General features: G+C 37.2%; 7 protein-coding genes across 7 annotated transcripts; 2 read left to right on the top strand and 5 right to left on the bottom strand.

Moving 5' to 3' along the window:
• Positions 1-999: 999 nt before the first annotated feature.
• CBG01844 lies at positions 1,000-1,719 on the bottom strand (the record flags this gene model as incomplete). The annotated part of the gene is made up of 3 exons (XM_002634223.1): positions 1,000-1,099; positions 1,150-1,505; positions 1,546-1,719. The coding sequence occupies 3 exons, from the start codon at positions 1,717-1,719 to the stop codon at positions 1,000-1,002; spliced, it is 630 nt and encodes a 209-aa protein (XP_002634269.1).
• Positions 1,720-2,493: 774 nt separating this feature from the next.
• On the top strand, positions 2,494-3,133 carry CBG01845 (the record flags this gene model as incomplete). The annotated part of the gene is made up of 3 exons (XM_002634224.1): positions 2,494-2,527; positions 2,576-2,674; positions 2,766-3,133. The coding sequence occupies 3 exons, from the start codon at positions 2,494-2,496 to the stop codon at positions 3,131-3,133; spliced, it is 501 nt and encodes a 166-aa protein (XP_002634270.1).
• Positions 3,134-5,537: 2,404 nt separating this feature from the next.
• Positions 5,538-10,108, top strand: CBG01846 (the record flags this gene model as incomplete). Its single annotated transcript, XM_002634225.1, has 10 exons — positions 5,538-5,867; positions 5,912-6,086; positions 7,551-8,230; positions 8,275-8,759; positions 8,846-9,209; positions 9,256-9,402; positions 9,510-9,648; positions 9,693-9,885; positions 9,932-10,001; positions 10,052-10,108. 10 exons carry the CDS (start codon positions 5,538-5,540, stop codon positions 10,106-10,108), a joined length of 2,640 nt encoding a protein of 879 aa, XP_002634271.1.
• A 632-nt stretch (positions 10,109-10,740) lies between these two features.
• Positions 10,741-11,511, bottom strand: Cbr-scl-5 (the record flags this gene model as incomplete). Its single annotated transcript, XM_002634226.1, has 4 exons — positions 10,741-10,840; positions 10,888-11,240; positions 11,293-11,429; positions 11,475-11,511. The coding sequence occupies 4 exons, from the start codon at positions 11,509-11,511 to the stop codon at positions 10,741-10,743; spliced, it is 627 nt and encodes a 208-aa protein (XP_002634272.1).
• Positions 11,512-17,050: 5,539 nt separating this feature from the next.
• On the bottom strand, positions 17,051-17,823 carry CBG01849 (the record flags this gene model as incomplete). Its single annotated transcript, XM_002634227.2, has 4 exons — positions 17,051-17,150; positions 17,199-17,554; positions 17,598-17,734; positions 17,781-17,823. 4 exons carry the CDS (start codon positions 17,821-17,823, stop codon positions 17,051-17,053), a joined length of 636 nt encoding a protein of 211 aa, XP_002634273.2.
• Positions 17,824-18,969: 1,146 nt separating this feature from the next.
• On the bottom strand, positions 18,970-19,872 carry Cbr-scl-2 (the record flags this gene model as incomplete). The annotated part of the gene is made up of 3 exons (XM_002634228.1): positions 18,970-19,069; positions 19,307-19,518; positions 19,564-19,872. The coding sequence occupies 3 exons, from the start codon at positions 19,870-19,872 to the stop codon at positions 18,970-18,972; spliced, it is 621 nt and encodes a 206-aa protein (XP_002634274.1).
• Positions 19,873-21,122: 1,250 nt separating this feature from the next.
• Positions 21,123-24,254, bottom strand: CBG01851 (the record flags this gene model as incomplete). The annotated part of the gene is made up of 9 exons (XM_045235798.1): positions 21,123-21,251; positions 21,295-21,412; positions 21,462-21,564; positions 21,616-23,080; positions 23,124-23,248; positions 23,298-23,615; positions 23,668-23,839; positions 23,887-24,046; positions 24,088-24,254. The coding sequence occupies 9 exons, from the start codon at positions 24,252-24,254 to the stop codon at positions 21,123-21,125; spliced, it is 2,757 nt and encodes a 918-aa protein (XP_045091863.1).
• Positions 24,255-24,412: the final 158 nt, after the last annotated feature.

Here is a 24,412-nt window from a genome sequence, read left to right as displayed (position 1 = left end):
CAATGTTCTTTTGTCCAGTTGAACTAAATTGGCAATAGGAATATCCACACATAGTAACTAGAATAAAGAGAGATCTCATTCTAACTGAATGAATTCTACCTTGATTGTGCGGGCTTTTATTTAGAGAAATATCGGAAAGCTTTCAAAAATTTTATTACAGTTTCCCATTTTTCATAAGTTTTTTATATGTTCGTTGATCTTTTGGATTACTTCCTTTCAGTTATTTTTGAGACAATTGAATTGTCAACAATGTTAAAAAAACATCGTAAAACCTTTATTAGAAGGGCCCTTTTAAAGAAGGACCCTCCGAGAAGCATACTTGTCGACGGACCGGCTGATTACTCGCTTCAAAATTAAAATTGTAGGAAAAACAACATACCAGGCGATAGAGAGCGAGTTTTACAACCTCCAATAAGACTCGATTAATCAGTAACCGGGTGCTGACCGAGATTCAGTAGCCATGCAGCGCAAAAATCGTCGGTCCGGTTAAAACATGCCGGCTCGAGCCATAATATTGGAGGCTCTCTGAGCTCTATTATCTGATATCTGCTACGCTGTTTTGCTCACATTGTCAATTTTGAACCAAATCATTTGAAGCGAATCATGAAAAAATAGCGAATAAAACATTGCGCATTTTGATGCAACTGTTATTAGGAATTAAGATATTTTGTTCTATTATAATAAGATGTTTTTAATACACTCAAAGCTCAGTTTGTGAGAAAAAAAACTTGAAAATTCACTCTGCAGTAGTATTTCGACTTTCCACTTCCGACCAAAATCTGGTCCGCTATACAGCCGTTTTTGAGCAAGTTCCGTCCAGAGCCTAGCCAGTACCCTTCCAAAACCGGAAATCCCAACTTCTGACACAAAAGTTACGAGCCAGCAGCCGAGTTGATGAAAATACAGTTTCACCAATTTTCAAGGCATAGAAATAGTGTGATTCAATTAACAACAATTCTCAAAGAATACATTCATTGAACAGACAATAAGAAATTGTTTTTAAACGCAAAGTCCTGTAGATTTCTCGCATTTCGTTTTCGAAGGACACGAAGAGCAAGTTTTTCCACTTTTATAGATATCCTGACCCATGTAGTTCCCTCTGAAATTTCAAAATATTCATGAGAGACGATTTTAGTTTTTTTAACTCACGGCCCCTTGTACTGACAAACAACAACCACTTTGTACATGCCATTCTTTGTCTTATCCTTTCCACAATTCTTCACTCCACATCCGATTCCTCCTGTGTTAGCCCATGCCATTTGCGTAGCATGTCCAACTCCAGATCCAAAAAGTGCTCTGTCCATCTTATTAGTCTTCCATCCATACTTTCCAAATTCACTGGACCAGGCATCAGAAGCACGAAGTCCGAATTCATTCAAATCTTTTGGAGAAGATGTCGACCAACGCCAATAGAGATTCTCTCCGTATCCAGTTCCCTTCGAATGTCCAGTCGGACATTTGTTGGCATAAGATTGAGCTGATGTAGCTACAGTTTTATCCCATTTCTGAAATTTTTAAATCAAAAGATAATTAATCAGAACTGACGATTTTGAGAATGTTGCTTCCGGCTGGTTTCTTAGTTCCTTTGACGATATATGTTCCTTTAGCAATTGAAGATCTCAATCTGTTGTGAGCATCCACAATGTTCTTTTGTCCAGTTGAACTAAATTGGCAATAGGAATATCCACACAAAGTAACTAGAATAAGGAGAGATCTCATTCTAACTGAATATCGAATGATTTCTACCTTGATTGAGCGGGCTTTTATTTGGAGAAATATGGAAAAGCTTTCAAAAGTTTTATTACATGTTCCCATTTTTCATGAGCTTATTAATTTTCGTTGATCTTTTGGATCATTTCTTTCAGTTGATGTTTGAAGTCAATAGAATATTGAAGAATGTTTCCAAAGAATTACCATAAAACCTGTATTAGAAGGGTCCCTTTGACAGGAGGACCTTCCGAGTACTTGTCGATGGGCTGGCTGATCGCTCGTTTCTAAAATTGAAATTGTGGACAAAACAACATACCAGACGATAGAGCTCAGCGAGATCTAAATTTTTTAATAATAATCGACACGCATTTTAATCAGTTACAGGGTGCACATTCAATAGCCGTACCGGGCGGAAATCGTCGGTCGGGTTAAAAAAGGTCGCCTCCCTACTCAGCAAATTTTCGGCACGCTAGGGCACAGAGGGGCACAGGATCCGCATCCTAACGGCACGGTGCCGCGTTCAAAGTGCCCGTGGAACACCGCACCCGTGCCCCTAGCGGGCCGCTACCGTGCCCCTTCCGTGCCGTTGCCGTGCCCCTTCTTGAACCATCTGCGCATCTCGTGTCTATACATGGAGTTTCGAAATTGATTAGCTTACGATTTATAATCATACATTTATGCATTTTTATTGTTTTATGTTATTTAAATTTGTTTTTTTTGTCTTTTTCGTTCGAAAGTCATGAAATGTATCACTTTTTAGTTTTCAGACAGTAGCCGTAGCAGATGTCGCGTTGGAAAAGACACCGGAAGAAAATCGGTGAGTTGGGAAATTCTCAAGTAATAGTAACATCGAAAATCTTTTCAGTTATGGAGTCGAGAAATGAAGATTTCGAACTGTGGAAGGATAATGAAGAAGAAGAAAGTAGTTTACGACCAGCAACTAGGAATACTACAAATGAAATGAGTAAGTGACCGAGATGTGAAAAACTGAACTATTTTGAAATGACAGTGTTCAAAATTTTTTGAAAGGTCATTGGTAGTTCCTATGTTTTCAGGTCAGGTGGATTTCGGTGAAAACTTGGAAGATGTCGATTATGATTGTCTCTTACCAATGATGAACTACGAAAGAAGAGAAATTCAAGACTTTGATATTCGAATTTCCGGCTACATCAACTTTGTGCTCTCAGAGGGACTATCAGAAAACTCTATGGATCGACTCGATGGAATGATGTCGGTTATTAATGGAGCACCACCGCCCGTATCATTGGGTGTTATCAAGCGAGAGTTGGAGCTGCTCCGTAACGAGGTTATTCTTGAAATGAACTTTTATTGTCATTGTTGTGGACGGAAGAAGAAAGGAAAACGAGACGAGTGCGAAGCATGCCTGAAACCTGAAATGATGCCTGAAACAAATGTTACATAGAGTTGACTGGACACAAATCTTTGGTTCAAGTTTAGACATTAATGACAAATATGATAATTTCCTCTCCTACCTTAATCATGTTTTTGAATGCACTGTTCCTTGGATTAGAGTAAATTCTGAATATGGAAATCTCCCCCAATACCTGATGTCGTTCAGTAAACTTGTAGACTACCTTTGGGAAAAAACGAAATTAACTAGAAGTGATTCTGACTTTGAACAATACGCCCTGATTACAAAAAAAATTAGGAAAAAATTGAAAAAATATAAAGGCAATGTTGAATTGCAAATTCTTCAGAAAAAAGGTGTCAGTCGGTTTTCTAAGTTTTTTAAATTTGTGTTAAAGAAGAAATCTGGCGAGACACCAGACTTCAAAAACTTTTCCGGAATAGTATTGAGTGAAGACTATGAGAAATCTGAATGTCTATCGGAGTATTTTGAATCACAATTTACAAATCCTAGTCCAACGTTCCAAGCCAATAATACCACAAAAAATATCCAGGAAATGATATGGGTATCTGAAGATGAAATTTATAAGTTACTTAAGAAAATTAAGAGTAATAATACACTAACCCCAGACGATATTCCTTCTAGTTTTTTAAAATTGACATCCATATATATAGCTAGCCCAATAGCACAACTCTGTAATTACTCAATGATGTCAGGAAAAACCCCGAAAAAATGGAACGAGGCGATTGTTATTCCTACAAAAAAAAATAGAAACTCCTTCTAGCCCAAGCCAATTCAGGCCTATTAGTCTCACTTCCGTTATTTGTAGAGTTTACGGAAGGTGTATCCTGAAAAGAATCAATGACCATCTAGCAAATAGTCAATTTTGGAGTGACAGCCAACACGGCTTTCGAGTAGGTAGATCAACAACTTCCTGTCTGTTAGAATCTTTAAATGAATGGACTTCTAGTCTTGAAAGAAGGGATCAGGTAGACATAATTTATTTTGATATCAGTAAGGCTTTTGATAAGGTACCTCATAATTTATTACTTGAAAAGCTGGCCTCTATAGGATTAAATTCATATCTTATAGAATGGATAAATTCTTATCTTAGTAACAGAACATTCAGGGTAAAAATCAATAATTATATTTCCTCGCCTAAGCAAGTAGTATGCGGAGTTCCTCAAGGTGGGGTGTTGTCACCAGTCTTGTTTTGTGTCTATGTTAATAGCCTGAGCGCAGAAATTTCATCGCCAGTGCAAGTAAAACAGTTTGCTGACGACCTAAAAATTTACTGCCCAATTAAAAAAGGAGACATGGGAGGATCTCTGCAAGAATCAATCAATAAAATCTATGAGTAGTCAATGAATGCTAAACTAGAATTAAATCTATCAAAGACCTGCTGCATCAGTCTTGGTAAAAACCCAAAATATATAAATTATTTCCTTGATAATGACAAAATTAAACGGGAAACTACAGTTAGGGATGTAGGATTTATAATCAGTGAGAGACTAGATTTCTCTAACCATTGGCAGAAAGTTATTAATAGGCAGAAATACGCTAGTTACTCTATTTTTAAAACTTATCATAGTAAGAACGTTAGATTAATGTCATTACTATATAAGGCTTTCGTGCGACCGTATTTGGAATATGGAACGGTGGTAGCCAGCCCTTCTAAAAAACTGCTCATTGACAATATAGAGAAAGTGCAAAGCTCCTTCACTAGAAAATTGATGAATAGAATAGTGGGTAGAAACTTAACGAGAATTGATAAGGATTACAAAACATCTCAAGACAGATTGACCGAATTCAGCCTAGAATCACTACAATCTAGACGGGAAAAGCTTGATCTGAAATTCTTCAACAAACTCATTCTAGGTAAAATTAATATAAATCATTTATCATATTTTAAAATTAGATCGACAAAAACGCGCAGCCGCCACACCTACCAATGGAAAACTCCAAAGTCTAAACTTAAACAAAACTTCTTCACACATAAGGTTCTTAGTAAAATGATGAGCTCTACAAAACGGATCTAAAAGCCTGCTGCTGTCAGAAGTTCGGAAAAAGATTTGTTATTATCCACTATTATTCATTTCTAGGTTAAGAAATATCAATTTTATGTCACCATGTCCCTTTTTGTCTATTTATTCTCTTTTTCATTCTTTTTTCTTTTTATTCTTCCACGTATTTTTTACGTAATAAATACAATACAATACAATACAATTGTTGTGGACGGAAGAAGAAAGGAAAACGAGACGAGTGCGAAGCATGCCTGAAACCAACAAGCAGACTCTCTGATACCGTAACAATGATTATATGTAATGTTCAATGGCAATTAATGAATATTCTAAAATATCACGGGAAAGAAATACTCTATGCGCATAAGAGGATTCATGAAGGGCAAGAAACTTTCCACGGTACAGACGTTAGACGTTTCTCCGGCTACCGTTGTGAAATGGAAACAAGAACGGAATATCAGAAGGGATTGATCAATCTTATTTACACACTTAGCTCCGACGGAGCAAGGTTCAAAAGGCTTTCGAAACGCGCAGCGATTCCTGTTTTATTGCGAGTGGAAGGTGTGGATGTCGAAACCAGAACTGGAGGGAAATGTCTTACTCTCGTTTCAATGACATACTCTGAAGGAGGAGTTCAGAAAAACATGCTGGATGCCTTTGTTAGGAGCAGCTTGGACATTTTGAAGGATATGGATTTACGCGTGGAAATGGATGGAACTACGATCACTTTCAGAATGACTTTAATGTCATACATTTGTGACATGAAGGTAACTTGTAACAATACAAAAAAGGGAACATAGAATGATCTCAGGAATCCTACGCAATCTCTGGACTTCCAAATTGGTACAATATAGAAGGATGCTCGAAATGCTCAATTACCGGAGTAAAAATTGGGAATGGAAAAGTATCGTCTGAAGATGAAATTTATAAGTTACTTAAGAAAATTAAGAGTAATAATACACTAACCCCAGACGATATTCCTTCTAGTTTTTTAAAATTGACATCCATATATATAGCTAGCCCAATAGCACAACTCTGTAATTACTCAATGATGTCAGGAAAAACCCCGAAAAAATGGAACGAGGCGATTGTTATTCCTACAAAAAAAAATAGAAACTCCTTCTAGCCCAAGCCAATTCAGGCCTATTAGTCTCACTTCCGTTATTTGTAGAGTTTACGGAAGGTGTATCCTGAAAAGAATCAATGACCATCTAGCAAATAGTCAATTTTGGAGTGACAGCCAACACGGCTTTCGAGTAGGTAGATCAACAACTTCCTGTCTGTTAGAATCTTTAAATGAATGGACTTCTAGTCTTGAAAGAAGGGATCAGGTAGACATAATTTATTTTGATATCAGTAAGGCTTTTGATAAGGTACCTCATAATTTATTACTTGAAAAGCTGGCCTCTATAGGATTAAATTCATATCTTATAGAATGGATAAATTCTTATCTTAGTAACAGAACATTCAGGGTAAAAATCAATAATTATATTTCCTCGCCTAAGCAAGTAGTATGCGGAGTTCCTCAAGGTGGGGTGTTGTCACCAGTCTTGTTTTGTGTCTATGTTAATAGCCTGAGCGCAGAAATTTCATCGCCAGTGCAAGTAAAACAGTTTGCTGACGACCTAAAAATTTACTGCCCAATTAAAAAAGGAGACATGGGAGGATCTCTGCAAGAATCAATCAATAAAATCTATGAGTAGTCAATGAATGCTAAACTAGAATTAAATCTATCAAAGACCTGCTGCATCAGTCTTGGTAAAAACCCAAAATATATAAATTATTTCCTTGATAATGACAAAATTAAACGGGAAACTACAGTTAGGGATTTAGGATTTATAATCACTGAGAGATTAGATTTCTCTAACCATTGGCAGAAAGTTATTAATAGGGCGAAATACGCTAGTTACTCTATTTTTAAAACTTATCATAGTAAGAACGTTAGATTAATGTCATTACTATATAAGGCTTTCGTGCGACCGTATTTGGAATATGGAACGGTGGTAGCCAGCCCTTCTAAAAAACTGCTCATTGACAATATAGAGAAAGTGCAAAGCTCCTTCACTAGAAAATTGATGAATAGAATAGTGGGTAGAAACTTAACGAGAATTGATAAGGATTACAAAACATCTCAAGACAGATTGACCGAATTCAGCCTAGAATCACTACAATCTAGACGGGAAAAGCTTGATCTGAAATTCTTCAACAAACTCATTCTAGGTAAAATTAATATAAATCATTTATCATATTTTAAAATTAGATCGACAAAAACGCGCAGCCGCCACACCTACCAATGGAAAACTCCAAAGTCTAAACTTAAACAAAACTTCTTCACACATAAGGTTCTTAGTAAAATGATGAGCTCTACAAAACGGATCTAAAAGCCTGCTGCTGTCAGAAGTTCGGAAAAAGATTTGTTATTATCCACTATTATTCATTTCTAGGTTAAGAAATATCAATTTTATGTCACCATGTCCCTTTTTGTCTATTTATTCTCTTTTTCATTCTTTTTTCTTTTTATTCTTCCACGTATTTTTTACGTAATAAATACAATACAATACAATACAATTGTTGTGGACGGAAGAAGAAAGGAAAACGAGACGAGTGCGAAGCATGCCTGAAACCAACAAGCAGACTCTCTGATACCGTAACAATGATTATATGTAATGTTCAATGGCAATTAATGAATATTCTAAAATATCACGGGAAAGAAATACTCTATGCGCATAAGAGGATTCATGAAGGGCAAGAAACTTTCCACGGTACAGACGTTAGACGTTTCTCCGGCTACCGTTGTGAAATGGAAACAAGAACGGAATATCAGAAGGGATTGATCAATCTTATTTACACACTTAGCTCCGACGGAGCAAGGTTCAAAAGGCTTTCGAAACGCGCAGCGATTCCTGTTTTATTGCGAGTGGAAGGTGTGGATGTCGAAACCAGAACTGGAGGGAAATGTCTTACTCTCGTTTCAATGACATACTCTGAAGGAGGAGTTCAGAAAAACATGCTGGATGCCTTTGTTAGGAGCAGCTTGGACATTTTGAAGGATATGGATTTACGCGTGGAAATGGATGGAACTACGATCACTTTCAGAATGACTTTAATGTCATACATTTGTGACATGAAGGTAACTTGTAACAATACAAAAAAGGGAACATAGAATGATCTCAGGAATCCTACGCAATCTCTGGACTTCCAAATTGGTACAATATAGAAGGATGCTCGAAATGCTCAATTACCGGAGTAAAAATTGGGAATGGAAAAGTATCGTTCAATGAGATGTATACGTCTCCACAGAGAACAGATGACTCAATTTTGTATAGTGCTGAAAAGGGAATCCGTGGATACACAAAACCAGGAGTGCCTGTTGTGTTCCAGTTTATAAATCCTTCGAAGTTAACGTTAGATCCTTTCCATTTGAGAGGTGCTGGTGTTTGCAAGTATATTGTTGAGGAAGTGACAAAACCAACTAGATGGAATACTCTTAAGCTGAAGCGAAAAGTTCTTGATGAAATGGCAGAAGCTCTCAATGACGTAAAAGAGTACACACTCGACCCAGTCAAAATGTTAAATCTGAAGAAGGTTGGAAAAAGCACCGGAAGAGAAATCGACAAACTGTCAATTCATATATCTGCATATCTTGGTTGGACAGAAGGGTGCGAGGATCCCGGATGGAATGTGCTCTTTATTGCTCTTTATCACGCACTGTTTTTTCTGGGATCCCACACGAAGTTCCCTTCAGCCCCCACATTCCGGACCAACTACGAAACGTCAAAACAGAATCACCACATTATCCATCTACACCGTCTCGTAAGAGACCACAGCAAGTAGACTTACGAGGTTCAAACCAACCTCAAGAAGTATCACCATCTATCCTTATTTCAGCATCTCTTGACGGATCCATCAAAAACGGAAAATTAGATATATTATCGGCCGGAAGAGCTCTTCACACTGCCTATCAATCTGGTCAATATGGGATTCCAGAAGATGTGGAATCTTTCCTAACTAAACATTCGCTAGACGTTCCACTCCCGAAACTTCCGCAATCAGTTTTTACAGGATTGACCCCAGAGGCTGGAGCTCTTCTCCATGGATATGGAATTGTTGTATGTTTTATTTGAAAGTTTAAAAAAGTACAATATAACGCTTCAGGCTCAGCTGTCGCTTAACGCTGTTCAAAAACTTCTCAGCGAGCAAAAATCGACCCAGAAAATATCCGGAGAACAATTGTTTGGAATTTCCGATGCTCCGTTTGCGGTTAAACTAAGATGTAATTATCCGGATTTCCCACCCTTTTCGGTAAGCCAGAGAGACGATAATAAAAACTTTTTTGCAATTCAGGGAAGCCAGATTGACATGGACTCCATCCCGCTGATGCGTCTTTCCCAACACACGTACGACTTCAGAACTATTTATTCGACATTCTAGGAAAGTCATGCACTGTTCAGACGGATATTCAGCGTTTTTGGCTCATTCCAGGAGAGAGGAAGACGTCATACGGAACACCGTCTCCGTTCCCGAAGGAACTATACGATAACCTCTACAGTAAGCTGACAATGAATGAAAACGAGCCAATATCCATCTTTCAGAGTTGTTTCTCGATTTTTTTCAACTCGATGATCAATTGTTCGACGAACCAGAATATCGGTCAGAGTTCGGAAATTCGAGATTGTTGAAGAACTATGCCACCGAAGAGGCTAAAAAGAAGAAATTCGTCCAAGTTTCGTCTGCTAAAAAATCGTTCAAAACTAATACGTTTAGAGCTCAATTTAAAAATGCTCTGTAAGTTATCTGTAATCTTTTCATTTAACAAATAAATTATTATAAGCAAAGAGCTTCGTCTAGGAACATTCATAATTGCCGATGGATCTTCACAAGGATACTTCGCAAGAAGAAAAGTGAGTTTCCATCCAATTTGTTTCGACAATAATCTTTAACATTCTTCCAGAGACACATTGCCAAGAGCAAGGCCCACGAAGCTGGAGAAGAGGAGGAGGAATCTTAATGTCGTCGCCATCTTCAACACAATCTGCGCAATATTCTCTACATTTTTGAATTTTCTCATCGTTGTTTTTTTGTTGTTGTTGCATTCCTAATCAAATAAACTGTTTGATTTAAGAAAAATCGATAAAATTCACCCGATTTCGAGAAAAAAAAATTCAAAAAACGGCACACATGAGCACGGATACGGCACGGCAACGGCACGCCAAATGCATGCGTGCCCCGACCCCCCGGGCACGATTACCGCGTTGCAGCGGCACCGGTGCCCCAAGTAGCGGCACCGGTGCCCCAAGTAGCGGCACATGTGCCAAAAATTTGCTGAGTAATTACAAACTTTGAGGCAACTTTTCGTGGTTCTTGAGTTCAAAGATTTCAAAAGTTGCCTAATGATAAATTGTTTATCAGAATATCAGAAGTGTTTTGTCCGTAGACACATTTTGATGTCTCTTATATGGACCAAGACAATTGAGCTTAAAGTTGATAGTGTGAGGGCCCTTCTATTACAGGTTTTACGGTATACATATCCCTACTCATTCAATTTGTTGAACCAATAGTTTCCCGAAGAATCCTGCTGTAAACTATTTATTCAAACGGAGGCAATGAATGACTACAAATTACCAGATTAGCAAAAAAAATTTAAATGCAGAGTCCGGAAGCTGTCTCACATTTGGTTCCAGTTGGGCAAGCAGAGCATGTTGCTCCAGTTGTGTAGATGTTCTGATTCAAATAATTTCCTCTGAAAATCAAAAAGTTATTATCAGTTAACTTATCAAAATTACTCACTGTGGCTTATATTGACAAACGACGGCAACCTTGTTCAATCCATTCTTTGGGTCCTTTCCACAATTCTTGACTCCACATCCAATGAGATTTGTTTTGGCCCAAGCCATTTGAGTGGCGTGTCCAATTCCAGTATTGAAGAGAGCCATATCGAGAAGATTTGTCTTCCATCCAAAATCTTGGAATTCTTTCTCCCAGGCAGCAGAAGCGGCAGCTCCGTATGAATCAATGTTAGTGATTGTGGCGGATGTCCATGACCAATAAAGATTCTCTCCAAGTCCAGCGGCTCCGGAATGTCCGGTTGGGCAGGTATTGGCATAGTTCTGGGCTGATGTAGCGGTGGCGGTATCCCATTTCTGAAAAATATGGACCAGGGAATAAGAGAAATTAGGAAGAAAGAAAACTTACCATCTTGAGAATATTGTTTCCGGCTGGTTTGGTTGTTCCCTTCGCCACATATTTACCCTGTGCAATTTTCGAACGGAGAGTGTTATGAACATTCAGGATAGCAGCTTGTCCATTGGATGTGAACTGAGCATATGCTCCTGGAAAAAAAGATAGTAAAAAAGGCTCAAATAACAACCACTAACCGATGAAAAGTGTAGCCAAAAGGAGAAGAGTCTTCATGGTGAAATGGAATTCTGAAAATGGAACCGGTTCGCTGGTTTTTATACGGAGACTTCATTTGTATGACCACCTGTCAGTGAACTATGCCTCAAAACGCGTAGGATATTCGTTTCTGGATGGTCATGTGGTACAGGTGTGTCAAACTTATGCTTGTTTGGCTGCATTGAAAAAATCAAACAGTCTGGGGATTACAAACTTTTGAACACTATCCAGCTCATTTTCAATGTGAAAAATGGAGCCATAAATGTAATGTGGGAGAATAGTAGATGACTGGGAAGCAATAACAATATTTCTTTTTTTATTTAAATAAGTTCGTCAGTTGGCGAAAGCAGCTCAGTTGTTAGTTTTTATTTAGAGAACGTTTAAGAGAGAGGATAATTTTCTGGAAAAATACAAGACAACAATATGATGAAAACGTTAGTTAGTCATCATTATCGAAACTGTTTTGGTATTTTGCAAACAAAGTTAAATGGTCTCGAGGTGATCTTTCCCTTCACTTACTCATACCCATGACGCCAATTTTAATCCGTTTACTAGACAGAGAGAAAAGATGAAATACATGAAAGCTGTAGAGCAAGTTCTAATTTCTGTTACTTATAATCTTACAGAATACAGTGTGGCGCACAGTTACTCGGATTGATAAGAACGGGTATATCTTGAGACATAGGATCTTGGAAGCACGAAAGTTGTTAGAAATATAAATTTACGTTCGATTCGAAGCTACTGAAATTTCTAAATAGATTCCTCAAGTCTAGGTATTGTTAAGATTGTCCAATGTTTTTTTAACGATGTTGTGCTTTTCATAAGATGAAGCAACTTTGATAAGCTCAAAGTTGATCAAAAAATTTCAAACTACCAGTATACAGATGAATTATTTGAATTCGTGTACTCCAAATTTGAGCAAAGTACAACGCTTCACTCAAATTTTAGGCTAGTACAAACTTTAGTCCAAGTAATTATGCTGCACCTTGTATGTACTATTTTCTTTTTAAACAATGTTTTTCTCAGGAAAACTTTCTGTTTTGTGGAATAGTCTGCAGAATAAGAAGAAAAACATGGGAATGTTATCTGAAAGGGATTCAAATTATTGGTCACTGGAGAATCCATATCTTCGGAAACATAGAGAATGATTTAATACTCATAAAATACATTAAAATTAAAATATCTTTACTACTAACAATCACCAAATTCTGTGTGTGTGTGTGTGTGTGTGTGTCCGTTTGTTCCCGTATCACCTTTCCTAGCGAAGTCCCGAATGGACCAAAATTTCTCAAATTTTCGCAGATGACCCGAAATAGCAGCGAGATGATGCCCGAGTATTTTATATTTCAAAATTTTGTTTCTGACGTCTTCTGGAGACGTTATTCTTTTTCTAAAGTGCAAATTTTTAGAAAAATATTGAAGAATTATTCACGTCATTTCCGTCTAACCGCCCAAATGTTTTTCTTATCCACGCTATTTCTGAGAGAAAGGTGATTTTGTGGAAATATTCTTTTAGCATGGGTTTTAAAGATTCGAAAGGTAGAAAAAATTCTGAAAGGTGGAAAAGAATGTGTATAAAAGGAAAAAAGGAAAAAAACAATGCGAGGAAAAATAACTTTCTGCATTACTCGATTTTTCAGAATTACACTCGAATTTTCAGAATTCAGAATAATTTTTAACATTTCCGAACTTAATTTCATAATTTTCAAACTTCGGAATATATAAATTTTGAGATCTTATTCACCGAATTTGCCGAAAAATTTCAAAGTTTAAGATTTTTTTTTCGAATTCTCAAATTTAAATTTCTGATTTTCCGAAGTTCTAAAAATTTTTCGACGAGAATGTGTTTCGAAAAGTTGAATTTCTGAATTTCCAATTTTTCAGGTTCTCAAATTTTAGTTTTTAAAAATTGTTTTTTTAATTCTATACATTTCGCGGACAGGACCGTCTCAGGCCAGCCCGGCGTTTAGTAAGTATGCGAAATTCGAAATTCGAAATTTTCCAATTCTCTAAAATCTGATATACTAAATTTCTATATTTGAGACAAACACATTCAAACACTTTTTTAGATTTCAAAATTAATGTTTTCCTACATCTGATTTTTTAAAAATTTACTAATCTCTGGACCTCCGAGTGTCTTACTTTTTCAATTTCCGGATATCCTTACTTCCGACTTTCCGAATTCTAGAAATTCTGAATAACCAAAATATCGAATTTCCAAATTTCCTAATAGAACATGAAAAATAGTCCCTGGAAAAATGACAAAATCTGTCTATAAGATAACGGGTACTGTAATCGGGAGCCGGGAGGTTCAGCCCGGAGGGGCGAAAACCTACTATTTTTGAAAATTTCGAAATTCAGAATTTTCCGCGAAGAAAATTGATAGTATGCAAAACTTTTACAAATTTTGGTGAATTCGGAAACTCAAAAATTTTGAAATTAGAAATTAAATTGTAAGGTACAGTAAGCGGAAGCCAGGAGGTTGAGCCCCCGACAGGGGACGTAAACCGACTGGTCTAACTTTCTTTTCAACTTCTCTAATTTTTATCATTTTTCTTTTTTTTTCTGAATTTTTACAATACAGGGTGGCTAATAAGTATTGAGACTTTTTTGCATGAGCACGGTGCCAAGGCAGATTTATGAAAACTTGCGATATATTTCGAAAGTAGGGGATGTATCTAAGAGGTTTCCATAATCATTTGTCCTCACTTTTTGTTTTTACTTTATCTGTGCGAGCTTCTTTGCACCATGGTAGGCTTTTCGAGCTCAACTACGAATGGAACTGGTTCTATGATTTTGAAAAAACTGAAGAATATGTCAATATGCTACGAAAAAGCAAAAAACCACGTTCTGGGAACAGTTTTAGAATTCGTGGGATCATTAAGAAGAAGATCAGAAGAAATAATGGAAAATATGAGAGAATCGCTTGGTACCAGTTGTGAAAGCGTCCAAATGATGGTTATAATGGACTAAAATTTCAAGAATCATCAGCTCTATCGGATACAATACCTTGCAGACCAGTCCGAAAAAAATCGGTTCGAAAAATCAAGAAGTTGCTCGAAAAAATCTAGATGGGCCGCACCTATAACGTTGTATGGATCTAGGAGGAGATCTTCACCTCTGAGTCGCTTCCAAAATGCCGGAAAAATCGGCAAATGTTGTTAATAGATGATTCGATATCTCTAAAACGTATTTTCGGATACATGAAGCTACTCCCATGGGTTTGAAGGATTTTTTACTTTCCTGAGTTACTAGCCACTCTAGTCAGAAACCATTTACTATGCAAAAAGATTCAGCACCGTCGATATCTACGATTTCACAAAATCGGCGATCGAAGCTTATTTTACGCGACACTGGGAGAAGGACTTCCGGCTTGTCTCATCGCCGGATCTCAAATCGCTAGATCTTTATTTTTGGGGTACATGGAGAGCAAGATCATGACTTGCTCTCACCCAAATTTCAATTTGATCAAGCAAGTACTTCTCAAGTTATGGAATGAAACAGACAGCAACTACCTGAGGCCCACAGTAACTTTTTTCGTGGACCATCTGAAGGCCTGCATCACGGCCAAAAGATCGAATTTCGTATATCTTTGCATATGAATATTCTTTTTGTTTTCTTCTATCACAAAATAAAGTTCATTTTGGTAACATTCCTCTTTTTTAGGTTTTATACCCAAAAACAAAAGTCTCAATACTTATTAGCCACCCTGTATATGTAGGCTGGCCAAAACGGAGTTTTCTGGCGCCACACGCCGCTTTTAATTTGCGGCGTGAATCGCCAGCAAAATTTTTCACAGGCATTAAACGCCAGGTTTTTAAAATATGAACTTTTCAATAGTAAATACTTCATAGAGAAAAGATTGAAAAAGAAAAAAAAACGACAGATGATCTGAAACAGTGAAATGGAATGAAATTGATATTTTTAGTCCTTCGAAATATTAGATTACTTCTTGAATTCTGTTTGAAATTTTGAAAATCTGGTGTCTGAAGCTTTTGAAAAATGTTTTCCGAAATTTTCGAATTTCCGAATTTTAAAAAGTCTATGGTTTGTGTGATTTAGAAAGTTTATGGATTTCATGAAACTCTAAACTTTCCTGAAAGTCTTCGAACTTCAAATTTTCAGGATTCAAGAATTTTTGAATTTCCTGGAAATTTCAGTGTTTTCATCGTTTTTCAAAAACTATTTTTGGAGTTCTGTACTGTCATGCTTTACATTTTTGAACGATCAAAATAGTTTTGATTCCTTAATTTTTGAATTTTTTCCTTTTTTTTTCAGAATGTTTCCCCTGAAACAAAGTCGATTTCAAATTTTTAGCAAAACAACAACTCACAAAGATTTGTAATGACATACGACCATTGCTCTATTGTAAATTGGTTGTTGAGGATCAGGTCCGCAATTCTTCACCCCACATCCAACAGACCCTGTAGTTGCCCAAGCCATTTGAGTAGCATGTGCTGTTGTAGTTTCAGTCGGATATGCGTTAGCCTTGTGAATATATTCGATTCCCATCCGAATCGTTGAAACTCTTGTTCCCATGCAACAGCAGCAGCTCCTCCATACACATCAAGACCAGCTATCGGAAGAGTTGTTCCTCGTGTGTAAATGCTTTCTCCAACACCAGGAGTATTGGAATGTGCTGATGGACAAGTGTTGACATATGCTTGAGCAGAAGCAGCCAATGTTGAATCCCACTTCTAAAATTTCCTTTTTTTGCTTGAAGTTTTTTGCAGTTACCATTTTCAGTATATTACTTCCTGCTGGTTTCGTGATTCCTTGTACTACATACGTTCCTTTTGATACTTTGGATCGGAAAGTGTTATGAATATCCACAATAAACTGTTGAGTGCTTGCTCTAAATTGAGCATGAACTACTGGAAAAACATCTGATTGACCAAAATTTTGTGTTCTTGGTTTCTATTCATTCGAAACTTTTCAAAAGTTCTGAATTTGTAACGTTCAAAAAGTACAATTATGGGAGTTCTAAAGAACTACATTTTATTTTATTTTTTCTATGTAAGCTTCAAAACGCTATTATCATCGGTGCAAACTCATGTCAAAAAGTATCACATTTTAAACTTTTCAACTGTTATCAAAGAAAAGTAAAGATCATGAACAGTCGTTAATATTTGGATATCGTCAAATAAGAAAGTGTCTCCTGTCTCGCACAAAAAACCAACATAGAAACGAAATCTGCACGTTTCTCTTTTTCGATATTGTCGAGAGTAGATCTACCGTATTTGCTCTAATAGAAACCCATCCTATACATTCACTTTGGCCTGAATTAATTTGGTTTTTTCAAAAGATATCAAAAAATGTTCAATTGATAAAATACTTTTGATATTACAATAGACATTTTGTCAGTTGACAAATTGTTGATATCTTTTACAATCACCGAGATATTTGGGCTAAAATTTGCCGCTTTGGGTGACCTCCTATTAGATTTCACTTTGTAGTTCAAATCTTTTAAATAGGGAAAACTATTTTATCGATGGAATGCAATTCATTGACAGTGGATAATAATTTGAATGTGAGGTGAAATGATCTAACTAAAAAATTAAACACAGAGTCCTGTGGCTGTCTCACAAGTTGTTCCTGTAGGACAAACAGAGCATGTTGTTCCACTTTTGTAGATGTCTTGTCCCAAAACGTTTCCACTGCAAAATAAGAATAGACTGTTGCTGTTCCTAATTAAAATCACTCACATAGACTTGTAATGGCATACAACTGTCACCTTGTTATAGTTGTTTTTCGTTGCATCAACTCCACAATTCTTCACTCCACATCCAATCAATCCGGTGCTTGCCCAAGCCATTTGGGTAGCATGTCCGATTCCAGTGTCGAAAAGAGCTTGGGTAAAAGCATTGGATGTCCATCCGTCAGTTTGGAATTCTTGTTCCCAGGCGACAGCAGCAGCTCCTCCATACACATCAAGACCAGAGAATGGGAGACTCGACCAACGCCAATACAAGTTCTCTCCAGTTCCAGCTAAGTTAGAGTGTCCGGTTGGACAAGTGTTCGCATAGGTCTGGGCAGATGTAGCGAGTGTGGTATCCCATTTCTAAAAATTGAAGATAGTGAAAGTTATATGAGTAAGCTCTGACCATTTTAAGAAGATTGGTTCCAGCAGGTTTCGTTGTTTCCTGTGCGACGTATGTTCCTTTGGCAATTTTCGATCGAAGTGTGTTGTGAATATCTACGATGAATTGTTGAGTGCTGCTTTTGAATTGAGCATAGACTCCTGAAAAAAGAAAACTGAATTTTCAAACTGATTGCCACAAACTAACCAAGTTGAAGAGTCGCCAATAGAAAGATCGTAGTAGTATGCATGTTTGAAAGCCTGTTGAAATCTGAAAATACTCTCTCAATAGGATGATATTTATACGAGCATTGTTTGTGTGTGTCCAGCTGCTCCGTGAACTCTGCCCGAGACGAGAAGAGAAAAGGCGTAGGACTAAGCACTGACTAGAGTATGCTCATGTGAGATAATCAGGCTTTTTTGGGATTGGGAGTTGGTTACAATCGACAAATAAAACAAGAGTTTGAGAGTTGTTGAAATGAAAAATGGGAAGGTCAATAGAAAAGGAAAATTCAACAATTGCATAATCCTTTTACCGTTAGAAGGGCTGGTAAGAATATTCATTTTTTCAACGGATTTCGTAAAGTTCAAAATTAACGGTTCTCAATTCTTCAGAAACGAGTAAAATATGCCAAATTTTTATACAGCAAAACCTGCGATAGAAGGGCCCCCTGACTTTTAAATTTGAGCCAATTTATTTTGATTTCTGTTAAAGATTCAAAAAAGTGTGCATTGATAAATTTTTTATCATATTATCAAAAGTATTTTGTCTGTTGACACATTTTTCATATCTCGCAAAAGAATTGAGATAATGGAGCTCAAACTTGGCTGTGTAGGAGCTCGTCGGTACGGTATGCTCTCATAAAATCTTTCACAGAATAGAAAGAATATTTTACGTTCACATCTTCAAATTTTACAGCTCTTCTGTATAAAAAAAGCGGCTATTCGAATAAATTCAATACAAGTCATATAATTCCAGCTCTGGCTTGGAGTATTCAAATTTTGAAAAGTCAAGCCTATTCCACTTCAAGCAACTAGCACAAATGTATAATTAGCGGTTTCAATGACTTTGAAACTATGGTCAAATTTCAAATCTATATAAAAATGGAAACAAACTTTCACTGGACTGAAACCTAACACAAAAAGATCAAATTCAGTGTTATATTTATGTGATCTGGAGTAGCTTATCCGATGACTAGTTTAATACCGATTGATCTTGATTTTTAGTTTTTTCTTTACTAAACACGTAATAGGCAGTTTTCTCCGTTCGCGGCCTTACCAAATCCTTCCGGTTTCAGACTGACTAGATCAAAGTATATATTTTTTCGAATGGGGTGATTGAAATTGGTTTAAAAAAACGTCGTTTATATACAGAAGATCAAAACACATAAATATATTCAAACACAAAGACCAGTACTTCTTTCACATGAATAACCGGATGGGCAAGCAGAGCAAGTTTGACCAGAGAGGTAGATGTATTGGTTGCGGTAGTTTCCTCTGAAAAAAAATTTGGGCAATCATCATGCTTTCAAGAGACTTATGTCTAACATGTACCCGTTTTCATCAGTTTCCTGATAATTGTGCGCCACCCTGTTGATGTAAACAATGAAAACCTATCACGCTTTCAAGACACCCAAAGCACATTCATGTTATTTTAGACAACAATATGTTCTCTGTCATTGTGTGCGTGATTTATAATCACAGACAAATATCCTAATTTAATACACCACTCACTGAGGTTTGTACTGACAGACAACGGTTACTTTGTTCAGCCCATTCGTGTCTCTTCCACAGTCTTTGACTCCACATCCAATCAAGTTTGATTTAGCCCAAGCCATTTGAGTAGCATGTCCGATTCCCGTGTTAAACAAATCCATTGTTAGAAGATTTGAGCTCCATCCATAGTCTTGAAACTCTTTCTCCCACGCAGCAGAAGCAGCGGCACCCTGAAATAAAATTCAAAATTCCTGACGTTCTGAGAATTTTCTTACATATTGGTTGAGGTCTCCAAGGGATCCACTAGTCCAATACCAATAAAGATTTTCTCCGAGTCCACCAGTTCCAGAATGACCAGTCGGACATCGATTAGCGTAAGATTGAGCAGAAGCAGCTACCGTAGTATCCCATTTCATTTTCAAAATATTAGTTCCTGAAGGCTTCTGGGTTCCTCTGGCGACATAAGTTCCCTTGGCAATTTTGGAACGAAGAGTGTTGTGAGCATTTATGATTCCGTTTTGTCCAGTGAATCCGAAATCAGCATAAGAGCTAATAAAAAGAGTCAAAAACAATAAAAGTTTCATTTCCGAAATGGACAAAAACGATCAAGCAAACAGAATTAGTAAAATGCATTTCTCTATCACTGCCTGTCGTATGTTTTATAGAAACTGTTATCATGTGGTTTAACCTAAAAGATAACGTAATAACTTTTGAGCTTTTCACGGACGGAAGTGGGCGGGACAGAGAGACCGGAGGTTATAATTTGTTTGTAATTAGGAAGAAGTAAAGGCTAGTCTTGCATTTATGTGTGAATTTTTAGTTGGAAGTATGATAGACATAGAAATATGAGGAAGATGAAAATAGTAAACTGCTTGGGTAATTTTCGGCGAAAGTTGGTCATCATGAACCTATTTTGTTGCCATGCAAAAATCTGAGCTGTGGAAGAGAAATGGCGTGGCCGAAGGTCCCACAACGACAACTACCGTAACCTAAAAATATTTTTATTTTCAGGACCCATTTTCTTGATTTTCGTACTTTTTTCCTCTTCTATAGCTCCGATTTTTATACCATAAGAAAACGAAAATTTTTTTTTCTTCTGAAATTTATTTTATTTATAGAACCATGATTTTTAAAATTTGATTTTCTCCACTCTTAGGAGGTTTAGGACTTCAAACTTCTTTTGATATACTAAAAAGTGTGTGGAATTTCATATTTTCACATGCTTCTCAAAAAAATTTCTAAACTTGAAAACATGCGCCCGTCCAAAGTACATATAAGCAAATTTCGAAACTTTCCAAAAATTTTCAGGAAAATTTTTTATTGAAAAAAATAGTAAAAATATAAATTTTCACACAATTTTAAATATAACAAAAAACATTTCGAGTTTTAAAACCCCCTAGGAGTGAAGAAAATCAAATTTTAAAATTGCCGATTTTACACTGAAAGTGATTTTTTGGTACTTAAACTGAAATTTCAGCACTTTCGAGGTTTTTTAAGCACATTTTGAAAATATAAAATTTTTTGTATAGGTTTTCTAACATTATCATCCTGTAAAGTTAATTTGTGCAAATTAAAGGGATAACTTAAAAGGTTCCCTTGTGAGTCAAATTATATCCATTATCAAAACATCACAAATTTCAACTAAAACGTTGTAGAAATTCATTTAATAATAATAAAAGGACATATTTAATACTGAAATATTTTTAAAGAAAGAAAGAAAAAAGACATTTACATGAAATGCATATAGAATTGGAATAGGATAATACAACGAAACAATTCGCAATTGAATATAGAATGCAATCACATCTGGTGCTCGACAAAAATATGTGTCTTCCTATTCTTCAGAATCCTGGATGATTGCTCCAACGTAGCCGTCGTAGAACTTTTCGAAGAATGATTCAGTTGTTAGTGAATCACAGCACGTATCGAATGATCCAAGCTCAGCGAAATACTGTCGAAGTTCCTGAAAAAAACGATCCCACTAGATCAATGGTTAAGTAACCCACTTCCTTCCGTTCATCTGTAATCAATCCCTCCGGACATATCGGATCGTCTGTGAGACTGTTGGCAATGTAAACAATCCACATTAAGTTGGTTCGACGATTGAAAGTCATCCATTCTCCTCTGAAAGAAAGAAACTTTTTGTTGTATTCATTGTAATTTACAAATTCACCCGTTATTCTCTCGCATTTGACGATAAACATCGAATTGCGGATTTCCCTCTCCCTTAAATATATCGGGATCGTTTTCGAGATCAAGGTAGACGGTTGTGCCTTCTGAAAATTGACGAAAAGACTTGTAGAACTTAGAGAATCGAATTGGATTACCTTTTGAGATTCTACTCAATGTGAAGTCGATAATGCTCACTTTGAGTCCATGTGTTTTTAAAGCGAACTTCTCATTATTAAACTTATAAAGCACTTCCTGATCTCCATTCCGATCGATCAAAATGTTTCCAAGATGCAAGTCTCTATGTTCGAACGAGAGAGCTTCTTCAGCAACCATCATGGAAATGATAATTTGATGAAGAATCGAAAAAATCTCTTCCTCGCTTTTCAAAACAAAGTCTTCAAGTGCAATTCCTCCATTTCCCGAGACGAAGACAATCGATTTCTGCTGCTCTGATGAATAGATCTTCGGATGAGTATTCTCGGATTCTTTGACTGTTTTCGCGTAGCGTTCCCATGCTTTCAACATTCCAGATGGAAATTCTCCGACAACGATTTCTGCTGAAATCAATTTAATGAAGTTCGGTGTTGAGTGTACTCCATCCATATCGCGAAGCTGATTCAGCTCTTTCATCACGATCAACTCAGGAAGAATTTCGTCTGCCGGTTGCATCTGTTCGGAATGATATTCTCCAGTGTACAAACGATTATTTTTGTCTGCTTCGAATGGAACAACCTTGATTGCCACTTTTTCCCCATCCCAGTTTGTGGCAAACACTTCTCCGTAGGAACCTTCTCCTAGCTTCTTAATCGTTCGAGGTTTGAAGGCTGTTTGCGGTAAATCATTCCATGTTTTGATTTCTTTTTGTCCAGCGACGTGAAGGAGTTGGAGCATGGTCGTCGGCTCCACATGCACTGTGGCATCAGCTAGATAGAAAGGAATAACACTTTCATCTTCATGACGAATCGTCATCGCTGTCGGCGCATTCCGTGACTCAGCTCTCGATTCTGTGAGATTCGATTGTCCCAAATCATCTCCCAGTGTATCCATTAGTTTCTGGTCCAATGACATTTCTTCCATTGCACTCATGATAGAATCGTTGTTAGAACCAATAGACATAGTTGACTGGCGGGGGCAACGAGATTCTCTATCTAGTTGTCTTTTCTGTGGTTGCAGAGTTCCTCGTTTTTTCACTCTGGCTGCTTCTTCTTCTTTATCATTTACTCCACTCATCAAGTCTAATCCCAGATCTAAACCATCATTCTGTGTGTTCATTAGAGTGGATGCACCTTGACACATCGTCTCTGGACTTGCGGTTCTCTGGCGCTTTTTTGCGTATTTACTCTCATCTGGTTGCAATTTGGAAGCTTCATTGTCTTCTTCGGCGTCTTCGAGCAACTCCGTAACCGACGTCTCCGCTTTTCTATTGATAGAAGACGACAATTTTTCAGGTTCTTCTTTCTCAATTTCTCTTGTAGGATCGAATGTGGAAATTTGAACTGGATGATGAATTTCCATAGATTTTTCGTTATTTGTTTTTTCAGGAAACTCGGAAGGCTCATTAAAAACTTCTTCTTCTGGTTCATATCTCTCCGGTTCGTCTTCATACGAATCGTCTAAAAACTGATTTTATCACTGACTAAGGAAATGTTTTCTCACTGAATACACGATGTGTCCTTCTCTTGGTTTTCGGTTCCTTATCAATCGGTGTACTAAATGCTTTGGGATCGAAATTTAAGGAACCATCGATGTTTTCGATATCTTGCGTCAGATTCTCACGAGGCGGAGTGTCTGGAAATTCGGATGATCTCATTGATTGATCAATAAATCTATGAATTACAGCTGAGCATCAATGGCCGATCACTTTGCGGTGGATACTGACTATTATTCATTCGACTGGTCAGAATCCTATTTCTCGTTGGTGTATTGAATACGCGGAATTCTGGAGGCCTTCTATTTTCTTCTGCTATCTCTGAAATCAAAGGTGAAGTTTTCTGAAATGTGATCAAAAACCCACTTCTAGCTTTTGCGACATTCAGTTGGAATGTCATACAAGCTGACATTTTGAAGTTTAGGACCGGCTTCGACACAAGTGCCTGAGCATCTGCTTTCTTCGCTTTCTTCATAGTAGCAATAACCTCGTTCTTCTTGGCTGGTTCTGCAATTCAAGACGGAATTAATAGTTATTACGGAGCTGGGAAAAATCTCACTGTTCATCATTGGAAAATTTCCAACAGTCTCCACACTCGGGCCTGGTCTAGATTCCGGAGGAGGCTGAGCTTCTTTCTTAACGAATCTTCCTCTCCCATTCCATTCACATTGAAACCCTTCCTCGTTGTACACCTCCATAGAAGAATACTCAGAGACGTTATACTGAGCAGCCTAAAATTAAACGAATTTTGAGAAGAAATTATTGCAGACACTCGCACGAGCTTCCGGTATTGTTCATCTTCGTCGTCAACTTTATCGGGGATTTCAAAGTTGCCCGCGTCTTCCTCATCACTTGAAACATGTTCGACACTAACGTCAGGAAAAACGTTTCTCTTCGATTGTTGTGGTTTTTTCTGAGGAACCTTCTTCTCCTTGAACCTGAGTTATTTTCGATAGAAGGAAAAGAAGAAAAAAATTACTTTGGTTCAGGTCTGTCGTATCTCGATGCAAAAAGTGAATATTCATGATACTCGTTCACTACACAGAAGTGAGACTCCTTTTTTCGTCGATTGAACAAATTCCGTTGTTTCTGCTCTTCCGTTAGCTTTTTCGGACCTTTTTGGGTTCCCGCTTTTTTCGGCGGCATTCTGGAAAACTATAATTGCAAAACAGAGAAAAAGAATCAAGAAACAACGAAGAGAATAACACGAAAAAAACACATTTCAAATGTGGCGCCGATAAAATGCAAACGCGCTCCAGTCTGCGCAATGGTTAGAGAGTAGAGACGCAGTGAAGATAGAAAAA

The sequence above is a fragment of the Caenorhabditis briggsae genome (genome assembly GCF_000004555.2).
Source record: "Caenorhabditis briggsae complete genome, chrIV, whole genome shotgun sequence".
Taxonomy (NCBI): Eukaryota; Metazoa; Nematoda; class Chromadorea; order Rhabditida; family Rhabditidae; genus Caenorhabditis; species Caenorhabditis briggsae.
The sequence above is the reverse complement of the archived record's forward strand: the minus strand, read 5'-3'. Positions and strand labels throughout refer to the sequence as shown.